Source organism: Gopherus evgoodei, chromosome 3 (genome assembly GCF_007399415.2).
Source record: "Gopherus evgoodei ecotype Sinaloan lineage chromosome 3, rGopEvg1_v1.p, whole genome shotgun sequence".
Classification (NCBI taxonomy): domain Eukaryota; kingdom Metazoa; phylum Chordata; order Testudines; family Testudinidae; genus Gopherus; species Gopherus evgoodei.
Window position 1 is genome coordinate 157,638,810 of NC_044324.1, and position 15,321 is coordinate 157,654,130.

Genomic DNA, 15,321 nt, shown 5'->3' on the forward strand with positions numbered 1-15,321 from the left:
GAAATTTGGCAAGGGGATGGCCTTTGTGTCAAGGATGTGCATTTGCCACCCCTGTGCTGAGACCACAGCCTATCATGCTGACCAACATAGACTCATTGTTTCCTTGTATGCCTCTATTTGTCTGTCTGTATCCATCTGCTGTCTTATCATTAAATTGTAAACTCTCTGAGGCAAGGACTGTCTTTGTTCTGTTTGTACAGTGCCTAGCACAATGGGGTCCTTTTCCATGGCTCCTAGGTCTTATGATAATACAAATAATCAATACCATCCCCAAAAAGTTAGGAAATGCCTAAATTAATGTTGCTTGTGCAATCTTTATTCATTCATCTAGTGCCTATGTATTATGATCACACAGTTTTTTCCACAGGCCCCTGCCTCAAATAAATATAAGAAATGAACAGTATTTTAAGATACACAATGTAACAATATATATTTTAAAAAGCAATCCCAAGATGCTCTAACGTAAGCCAGGTCCAGCATAGAATTTGGCCTTGTAATCAGGGAGCCCCAGCCAATTTCCTTACATTCCTGGCACTCTGGATGCAGATGAGAATCAGATGCCTACTGTTCCCCTTGTATCGGTGGAAGGCAGTGAAACTGAGGAAAATAATCTTTTGTACTAGTGGAACCTGTATCAGAAGATATCTTCATGTAAACTGAATTCATGTGGTAAACTCTGTTAGATTTAAATTAAAAAAACCTAACTCTTACACATGAGTGACTCCTAGTATGTTTAGTGTGTGTTAAAATCTGTTTTGTTTTATTATGTGGTCTCTGTAATGCTTTTACCTTATGAATAAACGTGCTTGCTTAGAAACAGCTGCATAGTGACTTGCCCCTGCTGGCAATACACTGCTCATAGCCCTCAGGGAGAGAAAGCAATGCACAGGCATTGGCCTTTAGGTGGCCTGGCTTTCTGGGGGTATCACAATGTAAGGCAGGGAGCTTTATAGCCTTAAAACCCCAGACAGGAGGGAGAGACACATCGGTCTCCACCTGAGGGGTGACACCTGGGAGCTGAAAACCTTGAGTGAGTGCCCTCAAGGGACCATGGAGGAGGAATATAGGTGCAGTTACCCTGAAACTGTAAACACCTTGTAAAACACTAAGAAATCAGAATGGCAACATTTCATGTGCTTTGCACAGGTGTGACTACAGAAGGTGCAAAGCACTAGAGAATCAGGCCATAGAAAGTTGGGATGAGTGTTTATTACACACAGTTGAAATGATGTTTGGACAATAATGGATTTAAACATTTTGGGTGAGAATTTCACTGTTTACATATTTGTACAGCACCCAGCACAATGGGGCCCAGACCTGGTTGGCCAGTAGGGACCACATCAATATAAATGAGAAAAAAAAGATATTATATTTATTGTTTCATATCTTGCCTTGCTTCTCTTTCTTTTCCCCAAACATTGATCAATGGTAGGACTCGACATCCATGACTCCTGGAAGTCTCTCAACTTTCTCAGAGGCCAAAGAAAAATGAAAGGAGAGGATATATATTTTATTACAGAATGAAAAAAAAATAAATTAGGCTTGTAATAATACATGGACTTTTAGATCTGAGTCCTCTAGCTTGAACAGTGAATGCTCATGATTTTTGTGGAGAAGTCCTTGGTTCAACCCCTGCTGACCACCCAGGGTGAGCAGTTATACATACAATCTAATTTGGAGGTTCAACAGGAAAAAAATCTTAAGGCTGCAAAGTGAAGCACTCAACAGTAGGAAATGCCATTTAAAAGTGCTCTGAATGGCCCAGGATTCAGCTTCTTTGGGTACCTGTTTCAAGTGTCCTGTTCCAGTGGGTTAGGATGTTCCTGATCTTTGTCCCCAGTGTTAAGCTCCTGGGTGCAGACAGCAAGGCGTCCTTGGTAAATTAACCTTGGTTCTGGAAATCTTCTCCCTCTTGCAGTCCACCAGTACTGGAGTTTGGTGACCTGGGGATTCGATGCAAAACACATACTGTCCTTTTCTTAATTCAGGGGGAGGAGGGCAGGACAGAGATATAGGACCTGTTGCCTCTTTTTGACTTGAGCATGTAGTCAAAATTTGGGGCTCTGGGGATGTTCCAGCTGAGAGTAGAAATTGGTGATAAGGATTTCTTTGATGCAGTTTTGTTTATTTACAAAGAACATGCAAACTTCTGTGTCTTTGAATGCAGAAGGAGTCAAATAGTAGGAAACCACTTCTTTGGCTCACAGCACCAAGAACACTCTTTTCAGCCTGCACCTCTGACCAAAAATCTCTACTCAGGTTTCTTCCAGGTCAGATACCTATCTGTCTCAGCTTCTGTGTGTTCTTCCCTCTCGCATACATCCATGCCACTGAACATAAACATTACATAGCAAAAATTCCTGGATGTGTTCACATTTTCCTTTTGTCTTAGATGAGGTTTATCTTTACAGTATGTTAACTGAAGGGTGCAGTCAGACCTATTAATCTCAATGAGGTTTAAACTCCACCCATAACAAGATTTCACCCAGCTCCTAACAGATCCATTCTTGCTGCCATTGAAATAAATGGTAAAGTGTGCACTGACTTCAGTGGAAATAGGATTAGGTCATTCATTACTCAGCTGATGGAGGTGGCAGAAGGAGAGATGGGTTTGATCAATGCCAACTGCTGGTAACAGTCTGCTAAAATGTTTGTAATATGAACCCAGATATAATGCTGTGGACACAATGTGCATTTTATAACAAATTAATAAATAGTAAAGCAAAATAAAAATAACTTATCAGATGGACAAGATGCCATGTTCTAATCTCATGAAACTCTAAACGCTACCAAGATGATATTTTCCACTCAAAGCTGCCATGCTAACAATTTGTAATCTATTTTGTTAGCCTGGGGCAAATTGTGTGTGAGAGTTTAAGAATATTTAAAAAGCAGTTTGAAAAGAAATGCAGAACCCCCTTTTTGTAGGTATCTCTGAGGACTTCTTGATTTAAAATGGATTACAGAAAGAATGGAATACATCCTAAATGTATTATAGTGCTTAACTCTCTCACTCTGTCTGTATGTGCCTACAAGGAAATAATCCCTCAGATAAATCGTAGAAAGCATCCCAATAATATTGGAACATTGGAAAATATACCTCTGAAAAGATCACTATTTGTGCCTGAAAAGGGGAACAGTACATTTGCTTTTGAATATGAACATGCGATAGACATGTCTGCTCTGCTAAGTGTGTAATCAGAGATTTTAGTCAGTCTAATAAAACAATTAGAAATGACATGTTTGTGGGTGTCTTAACATGCTCACTCTGCAATATAGTAACACAGAGAGATCTGATGACTATATCATTGTACCTCTTTAACCAAAAGCCCAGTGTTATAATGATTATTATATTATATCTGATATTTCATGGCAAGCATTTGTCAACCTCTTAAAACTCCCTAAACAAACAAATAGAAACTGTAATGGGACTCAAGAAGGAACCTTAGGAAACATCTGGGCTGTTCCCTTTACTTTGCCCTATCCTGCTCCCCTTCAAGTCAATAGCAAAAACTCCCTGGGCTTCCCTGAGCAGCCAGAGGTAAGCGAACGAATGGAGAGACGTGCAGGCTACTTCCAGCCGAGACTCCATACTCTCCGCCAGAGAGGGGACACATCTCAGTGACCTACAGAGATTTCTGATGAGGAGCAAAACCGAACAGGAACGAACTATTTATTCATCCTCTCACCGAGGAAATAACTCACTTCTGGGAACTAACAGCTCCCTTCAGCAGGTGGTAAAGCTATCAGCCTGGTTCCCCGTGCTACAGCTGTTTCCTTCTAATCTTGCACGCGGCCGGGCGCCTGCATTGCCCAGCTTCGCGTTATTCCCCTTTAAGCTGGTGTCAGGTACTGCGAAGAGGGAGAGCGGGGGGAGGAGATGGCTGGAGGGTTCCACCACAGGCTCACGCAATGCAAACTCCGCACGCAACTGGGAGGCGACAGGCAGAGGAGGGGGAAACTTTCCAACTTCATAAACCCTGAAGATGAAGATTTTCCCTCCTGCCACAGAAGTCCGCGATCTCACAGCCCCGCCAGCCGTTCAACTGGAACCGCTTGCTAAACGTTCACCAAAAGGCAGGAAACCTCGAAGGCTCAGCCAGTCCAGATGGGTTGGGGCCAAAGGCAATTGACAAAGAACCGGCTCCCGTAGGAAAGAATCGGGCAGCTGTGATTTGTCTATACCAGGCAATACGGGAAAGGCTAACTGCGGGCTGGCGGCTGCAGCTGCTGGTGGAAGTGAAGCCAGGAGAGCCAGTGCCAAGAGGCTGCCCAGCCGGGCTCCGGCTCAACTCAGGGGGAACTAAATTGTCCTGTAAGTCGCTCTTTTTCTCCAGCAGGTTTTGGTTGCCCCATCACCAGGGCTGTGTGCGGGGATCACAGCTGGCTGATGTCTATTTAGTCTGAACTAGGCAGGCTGTTGAAGTGCGAGCTCTGAAGGGTTAACACGCTTGGAAGGTTAGAACAACGCACGATGCAGGATCGGGTGCAATTGGCATTTGCCTGCACATGACCTGCCAAGCTCCGGATGAAAAGAACCTGGACTTCTAATGAGTTTCCCAGAGTCTGGGATCTGAACCTCATTGCTGCTCTGCGTGCTGAGTCTTCTGCCGGGGCTGCCCAACTGCACGGATCACAGCTGCTACAGGCTGCCCGGATCCTCCCACTGGAGCCCAGAAATCTCGGATGGAAGCATTTTTCAGCAGGTCAGTTTATTAGGGATTTTTTAAAAGCTGCCTCCCCCCTTCCCCTCCTTCCATACTCAAATTAAAAGACAAAATGTGAAGCACGTTTAGACCGTTGTCTAGGAGCTCTGGGTGACCACACTGGTAACTGCTATTTGGGTGTGAATGATATTCCTGTATCACTGGGGCTGTGCCCATCTCCCTCAACCCATGCGTGCTTACTGACCGTTACCAGTTCACGCCTACCGCTAATTCAAGTCAGAAAGGGGGAAAGCTTGTCCTGATTTACAGAGTCTCTCTCTGTTTCCTTCCAAAGACAATTAGGAGCGTTGCGCGCAGATCCCAAAGAGGTAGACGCATTTATTTTGCAGTAGGCACAGACGTGCGGTGACTGCTGGCAACACCTGCCCGACCTGTATACGGAAGAAGCTGCTTGCAGCTTCCACGTCGCGGCAGCTCCTTACAGCGAGCGCATCCTCCTCTCTTCGCCCTCTCCTGCCGTGGGAGTCCGCACGCCGGGAGGCAAACTTCCCCTCTCGGCCGGGGCGAGCGCTTCCCCAGCTCTCAAACGCCCCTGGTGCTGGATTGCGGTTTTCGCTCCGCACCCAGCCGCGCGCTAGGCGCTTTCTAGGCACCTCTCAGGCTCCACAGTGACATGATGAGCATCGCTTGATGGCGTCGGTGTCAGGACTTGTTCCGTTTACACTGGTCGCCCCCGCGAAGCCGGCACATCTGCAGCCCCCCACTGCCCCCGCCTTTGCTGCGCGGCAGGTGCGGGCACATGAACCCTTCCTTCAGAGCCCGAGCTGATCTCTGCTTCTCCCCGCAGCATGGCCCTCCGGCGGCTGGGAGAGGCGCTCTCCAGCATCCCGCCCCTGCAGAGCGCCCTGCTGCTGCTCCTCTCCCTGCTCGCCGCCATCCACCTGGCGAAGCTCCTCCTGCGGCAGCGGCGCCTGGAGCCCCCGGGCCCTTTCCCGTGGCCCCTGATCGGCAACGCGGCTCAGCTGGGCAGCGCCCCGCACCTCACCTTCGCCCGCCTGGCCCGCACCTACGGCGACGTGTTCCAGCTGCGCCTGGGCAGCCGGCCCGCGGTGGTGCTGAACGGCGAGCGCGCCATCCGCGGGGCGCTCATCCGCCAGGGGGCCGCCTTCGCCGGCCGGCCGCGCTTCCCCTCCTTCCAGCTGGTGTCCGGGGGCCGCAGCCTGGCCTTCAGCGGCTACTCCGAGCTGTGGAAGCTGCAGCGCCGGCTGGCGCACTCCATCGTGCGGGCCTTCTCCGCCGGCAGCCCGGCTCCGCGCCGCCTGCTGGAGCAGCACCTGCTGGGCGAGGCGCGGGCGCTGGTGGCGCTGCTGGTGCGGGGCAGCGCGGGCGGCGCCTTCCTGGACCCCTCGCGCAGCCTGGTGGTGGCCGTGGCCAACGTGATGAGCGCCCTGTGCTTCGGCCGCCGCTACAGCCACGGCGACGCCGAGTTCCTGCGCCTGGTGGGCCGCAACGAGCAGTTCGGCCGCACGGTGGGGGCCGGCAGCCTGGTGGACGCGCTGCCCTGGCTCCAGCGCTTCCCCAACCCGGTGCGCGCCGCCTACTGCGCCTTCCGCCAGCTCAACCGCGACTTCTACGGCTTCGTGCGGGGCAAGTTCCTGCAGCACCGCGGCAGCCTGCGCCCCGGGGCCGCCCCCCGCGACATGCTGGACGCCTTCATCCGCCTCCAGCAGGCGCAGCCCCGGCTGCCGCTCGAGCACGTGCCCGCCACCGTCACCGACATCTTCGGGGCCAGCCAGGACACCCTGTCCACGGCCATGCAGTGGCTCGTCATCTTCCTCATCCGGTGGGTGCGCTCGGGTCGGGGCTGGGGCTGGGGCTGGGCCAGAAGCTCTGAGAGCCACCAGCCACCCAACGCGGCGGGGAGGGGGCAAGTGTGAAAGGGGGAGCACGTTTTCGGGGGGGAGGGTAGAGTTGTGCATATAAAATAAAGTCCCTAATACGGGGACATCTGGTCACCTTCGATCCAGCGGAGTGGGACGGCCGCCCAGCCTGTGGCCCGCCTTGCTCCCTGTCCCTAACCCACGGCCAAACTCTGGCATCTCAGCAACTAGCATGAACTGAGCATTCCTGCTCAGCCAAGATCCGATCCCTTCTCATCTCCCTCCAGGCCTCGACCTCGACCCCTCCGAGGGGAAGGAGGGTCGAGGGGCTCAGGATAGGGGAGACCTGGGCTCAGTGCTTGGCTCTGCCATGGACCTGTTGAGTGACCTTAGCTAAATCAGTTTGTGCCTCAGTTCCCCATCAGTAAAACTGGGATAATGTTGCATCCCTACCTCAGGGGGGTGGTGGGAGGACAAATACATTAAAAAGACTTTGAAGAGTGCTATATAAGAAATAGGTATTGCTAGTAGTAATCCTAGAGCTGCTTACCTACCACAAACAGGGATAAACCCAGAGTCCCTCTTAGTGCATGATCCTAGACCCTCTTCTCTACTGCTGCTACATCATCCTGACTGCAGCTGTTTCTTTCCAGCAGCAGGATCCCTTCCTGACTTTCTTGTGGAAGCCCAATGTGAGGATCTTGTCACAGCTTTATTAAATAATTTAAAAAAAAAATCCTCCAAGGGAAACATGGGATTAACCTCCCCTGTTAAAGGCAAGAACTTCCAGCACAGGTTAAAATAACTTACACATACAGAGCCTGATTCTGATCTCTCTTGAGGGGAGGTAGAGAGAAAAATCAGAATTGGACCAGTCTGGCTCTTTGTTGCCTTTAGGCAGGGTGTGTTTAATATCAGTTTATGAGACCCAGGTATGGCTACATCCTGCTCATTGAAGTCTAAAGAATAAAGTTGCCCCTTGCCACTCAAAATTTCAGCGTTCTGGGAAAATATACCCTATCCCTTTCATTTAAAAAAACAAACCAGTTTTCTTCTCTCCCCTGCCATGCTTCTGAAATGTGACAGTAAGGTTGTGTCACTGATCACATAGTGCGTCTATTGCTTTCCCCACTCCAGTTCCTCAAACGCAATTAGATGCAGCTGTTGGAAAGGATCCATATATAAAAGCCAACTAAAATAAACAATGCTTCTAAACTAATAGGTCTAGCTGTACAGAACATTGTGTGTGACATAAGACAGACAAGTTGGAGTGACTCCTGCAACCAAAATCTAATGTATTAAATATGCTCCATGAACAAATTGGCCTATTATTAGAGGTGAATTGTTTGATTGCCAGGTATGTGCAAGCATCAGACTGAACTGATCTGGTTATTAGCTCTTCGTTTCTAGTAGAAAGTACACATAAGGTAACAATCCTGTATTTGTGGGCACTAGAGTACCTTGGTTGTTCATGATTAACTCACACGGAAGCTCTGGGAAAACTGCCAAAAACTAAAGATTAAAAACAAAACAAAAACAAAAAAAACCCAAACCCCAATGCACTACAACGTTACATGAAGATACAGGCTGGCAAAAAGGCAACAAAACAGACCCAAAAGTAACAGATTTTACCAGATCAAGATCAAAGATGGTAGGAACAGGATAATATCTACTTAAACAAGATAAAAAGAGTTCACCCACTGGTTTACAAACCACCTATTTTGTTATTGCTCCTATAATGCGGGTGCCTTTATTATGGTTGCATGACTAGTGAAAAAACAAACAAACAATCTCAATGCTTTAGAGCAGATGGACCCATTCGGCAGCGTGTGCCTATAAACACACCATAATATTCACCTCGCTGAAAATGATTGGACTCAGCAAAAGTCTTATAGTTTGAAGAAGTATTTAAATAGCAAGAAACTGGTGTTCCCTCCTTTTCATCTCCCAGCATTTCCTTAACATCCACAGAAAGTGCAAATGATTATCTCCTTAGGCTCATCGATTTAGCTGCAGCTTAAAAGCAACACATACTTAACACCTTAAGAGTAAGGGTATAATTACTAATGTTTAAATAACCTGTTTGGCATTCTAACTGGAGTACTTTACATTTGGACGTTGCCATGCATGCATACATTTCACAAAGGGATCTGACCTCTCAGGCCTCATCCTCAAAGGAAACCTTCACAACACTTTAGCCTGGGAGCTTAAATTCATAACTTTGCTAGACACTAAAAATCATGGTGTTAATAAAGACACTGGATTTATGGTTTATTACAACAATCTGTAACCCACTAATTCCCCCTTTAGTCTTATAACTACAGAGGTATTAATGGGCCACTTCACCTTGAACAGGTTTCAGAGTACCAGCCATGTTAGTCTGTATCTGCAAAAAGAACAGGAGTACTTGTGGCACCTTAGAGACTAACAAATTTATTTAAGCATAAGCTTTTGTGGACTACAGGATGCATGGAATGGAAAATACAGTAGAAACACACACACACACACACACACACACCATGAAACAATGGGTGTTACCATACACACTGAGACTGATCAGTTAAGGTGAGCTATTACCAGCAGGAGAGAAGAAAAAAAAATTTTGTAGTGGTAATCAAAATGGTCCATTTGCAGCAGTTGACAAGATGTTGTGAGGAACAGCGTGTGGGGCAGTGATGGGGGGGGGAACTAAACATGGGAAAATAGGTTTACTTTGTGTAATGACCCACCCACTCCGTCTTTATTCAAACCTAATTTAATGGTATCCATTTTGCAAATTAATTCTAATTCAGCAGTCTCTCGTTAGAGTCTGTTTTTGAAGTTTTTTTGTTGTAATATTGCAACTCTTAGGTCTGTAATTGAGTGACCAGGGAGAACACTTCACTGCTGAATTGAAATTAATTTGCAAAATTAATTCCAATTAATTCTCTCTCACCAACAGTTAGTCCAATAAAAGATACTACCTCACCCACCTTGTCTCATGCAGACATACTGAGAGAGAGGGAGAGATACAGGAACATGAAAAGCCCAAACTTGATGAGTTAAAAATCAAGGCTTCAAAAAAATTATAGATGCAGGAAGACAATAGAGCTTTGTTGCTTTTAGAGAGGGAAGGAATGAGAGAGCTTAAAAAAAAAAAAGAGGTCAGCCCATTTTTTCCTCTTTCTACAATGTTTTTGCTTGTTTATTTATTTTATAATCTTTCTCACTTGGAGATCCTTCTCCAAGTTTATATAACAAATCTGGAATAATGTTTTGCTAGTGATCCTAAATACAATGCAGTACCATGAAAAAGTGTATTTTGATATTCGTCATAGTAAATATCCACAAAGATCCAAGTGCTTGTGAACTTTCCTATTCTGATAAATTATCAGAAAAATATTTTAGTTTTAAAATATACTACACACAGCTCTAATCTATGTGTAATATGTAGTCTCGTGTGTTAATTCAAACACCAATGTAAACAGATTTAGAGATTACATATAGAGCTGGTCAAGAATTTCAATTCTGTGAGAAATTCCTACTTTTGGGGGTATGGAGGGGAAATAATTATGATTTAGAATGAAAAGCTGAAATTTAAAATTAAAAAATAATTCATCTCGTGTCATTTAAATCCATTGTTTCAACTTTTATATTGCATTAAAATATACAATACACATATGAAATATTAAATGTAATATAAAATAAAATTTTAATATAGCAGTCTAAATTAAACAAATTATAATACTATTGAAACAAATCATTGATCTTTTCCCACTGAACATTTGTCATAATCAATGTTTCGATGAAATTTTATTTTGACAACTGTATTTGACAAAAATTGTGAAAAAAATGTGAGCAGCTCTAATTAAATATGATTCTTTCAAAAAGAAAAAGTCTGTTTGAAAATGTCATCTATGCAAATATAAACCACACCTGTGTATATATATGTTTAAATCCCAACAGATATCCAAAGGTGCAGGTTAAAATGCAAGAGGAAGTGGATAGGATTGTTGGCAGAGATCGCTTGCCCTGTGCAGAAGATCAACCTCATTTGCCCTATGTTATGGCTTTCCTTTATGAATCTATGCGTTTCAGCAGCTTTGTGCCAGTCACTATTCCACATGCCACCACAGTCAACACCTCCATAATGGGCTACTTCATTCCTAAAGATACGGTCATATTCATCAATCAATGGTCAGTGAATCATGACCCAGAAAAATGGTCCAACCCTGAGGATTTTGATCCAACAAGATTCCTGGATGAGCATGGATTCATTAACAAAGATCTTACTAGCAATGTGATGATTTTCTCATTGGGTAAACGTAGGTGCATTGGAGAGGAGTTATCCAAGATGCAGCTCTTTCTCTTTACCTCCATACTGGTACACCAGTGCAATTTTATTGCTAATCCAAATGAGGACTCTAAAATGGACTTCACCTATGGGTTGACCATTAAACCTAAGCCATTTACAGTTAATGTCACTCTTAGGGAAACTATGGATTTGCTAGATAAAGCTGTCCAAAGATTGCAAGCAGAGAAATCAGCAAATCTATGAACACTGATGTTTGAATAAAATATATAAGGATGCTCCCGCCTCTCTCTTTTTAGACTTAAAATAAAGTAAATAATAATATGCTGCTCTGATGAGCTCTTTGTAATATACCAAGTACCACAAAACACTGGGGAGTGGAATTGCCCAAACATTAAGCAGGTCCTCTTTTTTAATTTGAGAGAGCACGCGTGTCACGGGAGCCTTATATATATATATATATATAAGTACTGAAATACAGGCAAAAAATGTGATTTAAAAGTAAATTTGTTTTTGGGTAACAGTTATTTTGACACCCTCCTCATTAACTGCCTGGCTGGAGTGTCCCAGCCACTCCTTGGGGGGAGGGATAGCTCAGTGGTTTGAGCATTAGCCTGCTAAACCCAGGGTTGTGAGCTCAATCCTTAAGGAGGCCATTTAGGGATCTGGGGCAAAAATCTGTCCTGGGATTGGTCCTGCTTTGAGCAGGGGGTTGGACTAGATGACCTCCCGAGGTCCCTTCCAAACCTGATATTCTATGAACCCTTTCCATGTCTCATTGCAGCTCTCTCAGCCCTAATTTGCCTTCTAAGACTCTACATCCCAAAGTGAAATCTTGTGTGGAAAAAGATGCCTAAATTGTTAGAGCCAAATTCTGCAAGCGCCTTCCTATACAGGGAACTGCCGTGGGCTCCTGTTGCATCCTGGGACATGCGCTGGGATGTGTTTCAGTGCCTTGACGATAAACTTTCAAATGAAGTTGGGTAAAATGCCAAGCTTGCCTTTAGCATTCCAAAGTATTTAAAGTATGACTACAAAAAGACTTGTTTATGAGCACAACAGAATTTTGAAATGTATTTCATAATCTATATGTGAACAAATGGAATGTACTGAAATTCATTACATCTCAAGCAGAAAGATTAAAAGTGGTAAGTCACCAAATGGCAGATATGATATATAATCCATTAATTTATTCATAAGCAGAAGCAGAGGTACCAATCAAAGGAAAAGCAGATATTTTCATTAGGAAAACCTACTTAAGGATAGTCTTTTATGGTGGACTGTTCATTTTCTCAGCTAAAAGCTTATGCCTGATTCTGCCAATCTTTAGGCACATGCCAACACTTAATCACATGAGCAGTCCCATTAAAATGCACGTAGGTTTGCAGGAGGACTTGTGTCTTAGAACTTTTGTGCCACTAAGATGAAACGTGGAATAAATACAGTTATGTTCCTATAATCAGTCTATTAGCTGGAGTTAAAATTATGCCTGTGATGTTCATCATGTACTATTAATGTGGTCTACTTCCGGTAAGGACATGAAACAAAATAATGGACGTTTGGATTACATACAATTATTGGGGCCCAATCAAGATAATTTGAACATTTTGTAGTTTGCATTATTCCACAAAACACTTAAATTTCAAATAGCCTTGTGAGCAGCTGTTAAGTAAAAACATACACAAGAAGTATTTCAGTCTTGAACCACTCTGTAATGGTTATATAGGATAATGAACACCACTCAGAGAAGCTGCTTTTTAATATATAAAAGTGCAGACCCTGCAAAGTGTTCGGCACCTCCTGTGAGAGACAAACCACCCTCTACTCTAAATGAAATCCATGGGAGTTAAGGGCACTCAGCACATTGCTTAAGGTGCACAGACTAGTGCAAAAATCAGACCCTATGGTATATAGAGGAATATGGGCCTGGTGCTATAAACATGAAATCAATGGGACTACCTGATGGAGTGAGGACTGCTCACATGAATAAAGATTTGAAGGACAGTCATATATTATACAGTAGGTGACAATCCTACCCCCTATTGACAGCAATGGCAAAATTCACAGTGGTTGTGGATGGAAGCAACGCCGAAGGTCTGATCCTGATCACACTGAAGTACAGAGGAGTTTTGCTATTAACTTCAAAGGAATCTGTATCATGGTCTTTAAAGCATTGCCCCCTAAACCTAGGTAATAGGGACACACCAAACTCAGCTATTTCAAATCTCTGATTTTGCAGGGAATGTACGTCCATGTTTTTCAAAACTAAACATTAAAATAAAAAGGAGTATCCCTCAGGTATTTTGTGGACTACATAAAATCTTTGATATCCCAGAACTTAGCCTATATCTGTGAAATGCTGTATAAAATTCTTAACATATTCATACTCAGATCTAGACTAGATCAACACATTTTTCACTTATACTTTTATATGTCCATAAAAAAGACTGTAACCTTCAACAGAATACTTATTCTAATTCAAGGATCATTGTTTCTATGTCAGTAAAAAATACCTTTTTTGTAATTTTGTACTTCTCCCAAAAGCTTTAACATATGTATCTGTCATAACATGACTGTCATTCACACAGTCAAAATTGATTTGTGTGGATGTCTATGATCAGGTGATAAACAGTATAAATGCTTGTCAAATATGTGCATCATACTATCACTGTAAAATTCAAGTTTATTAATACGCAGATAGAATTAGCTGTTTAAGAACTGCATACATTTTAAGGTGGATCACTGTATTACCTAAATATTAAATAAAAATTCTTCTTACAATAAATTGCTGAGTTTATACTTCATTTTTTTGGGATTTGGATAAACAAAATCATTATATATGTTGCATGCTTAACCTGGGAAAAGTCAAATGATGGTGTGCCCCTCCCTCCCCCCGAGTTAGTCAGGCCAAATAATTGCTTTGTCCCTGCTAGACTGGAAAGACCTAAATATCAGAGGAAAAAATATCAGGGAAAGAGAGGAATTTAAGCTAAGTACCAGTGTGAACACAAGAACAAAATGGATATAAACTGGACACTAGGAAGTTTAGACTTGAAATTAGACTAAGGTTTCTAACCATTAGAGAAGTGAAGTTCTGGAACAACCTTCCAAGAGGAGTAATGGGGGCAAAAGACTATCTGGCTTCATGACTAAGCTTGATAAGTTTATGGAGGAGATGGTATGATGGGATAGCCTAATTTTGGCAATTAATTGATCTTTGATTATTAGCAGGTAAATATGCCCAATGGTCTGTGATGGGATGTTAGATGGGGTGGGATCTGAGTTACTACAGAGAATTCTTTCCTGGGTGCTGGCTGGTGAGTCTTACCCACATGCTCAGGGTTTAACTGATCACTATATTTGGGGTCGGGAAGGAATTTTCCTCCAGGGAAGATTGGCAGAGGCCCTGGAGGTTTTTCGCCTTCCTCTGCAGCATGGGGCACAGGTCACTTGAGGACTTCAAAAACTCAGACGTAAGTTAGGGATTTGTTACAGGAGTGGGTGGGTGAGATTCTGTGGCCTGCATTGTGCAGGAGGTCAGACTAGATGATCATAATGGCCCCTTCTGACCTTAAAAAAATCTCTGAGTCTATTTTTCCCCTGAGATTAAGGTCGAATCAGTTTAGGCTATTATTCTTCTAGTCTTTTTGCTTTCTTTCCTCTCTCTTCATCTCTTCTCCTATCCTTTTATCTTTGGGTCCCTGTCCCACCTCTTGGTCTTCCCAGAACTTCCCCATCACAATCTCTATTTTTTCTCCCCCATAATTTTTTATGTGAAAAACATTCCCTGTTAATTCTGCCACAATCTCTTAATGCCGTCTCACCTTTTCTGATCTGCCCCACCTCCTGTTCACCTTTCCCCAATCTGTCACACCACTTTGTGTTCCTCCTTCTCTGGTTCCTCCCTCCTTTCACTGGTTTCACTACTCCTGACTGCTTTTCTTGTCTTCTCTCCTCTTGTACTCCCTTGCCCATTGTCTTCCAGCTAACCAACCCATCTAATGTCTGTGCTTCATAGCAGAATATATTTGCTAGACAGCTGTCCAAAGCTGGAACTCAGACTCCCTCTTCAAGGTTAACTGGCACATTTTTACTCTTCCTTGTTGCTTCTTCAGTGCTAACAGACCTTCTCTTGTGTTATGCAGCCAGGGGAACTTGGTTTAAGGTTTATACAGGGCAACAGCAGCTGCCTGTTACTGCCAGTTCTCAGCTAGCCTGAGGAAAGATGTGGGGGTAGAATTTACAGCTGCTGAACAGGCAACAAGAAACTTCTAAATCATGTCATTTTAGGCCAGCAATCACAGTTTACAGAAGTGAGGCTGAGCAAAATGCTAATCTATCTGTTAAATTCCACCAGATCCCAGTTTAAAAATGACTATGGCTGTAGCAATGATTCTAGATTGGGCAAGGATGTATCCAACAGCAGACATGTCACACCCCCATCAGATTCCCTAATGGCATATGTCATTACCTCCCTAACCAG

The 15,321-nt window shown here is 44.0% G+C and overlaps 1 protein-coding gene across 1 annotated transcript; it reads left to right on the plus strand.

The window, feature by feature from the left end:
* The first annotated feature begins 1,545 nt into the window (after nt 1-1,545).
* Nucleotides 1,546-11,483, plus strand: LOC115648867 (cytochrome P450 1B1). Its single transcript, XM_030557117.1, has 3 exons — nt 1,546-4,706; nt 5,515-6,510; nt 10,493-11,483. Exons 1-3 carry the CDS (start codon nt 4,687-4,689, stop codon nt 11,082-11,084), a joined length of 1,608 nt encoding a protein of 535 aa, XP_030412977.1. The 5' UTR covers nt 1,546-4,686; the 3' UTR covers nt 11,085-11,483.
* The last annotated feature ends 3,838 nt before the right edge of the window (nt 11,484-15,321 follow it).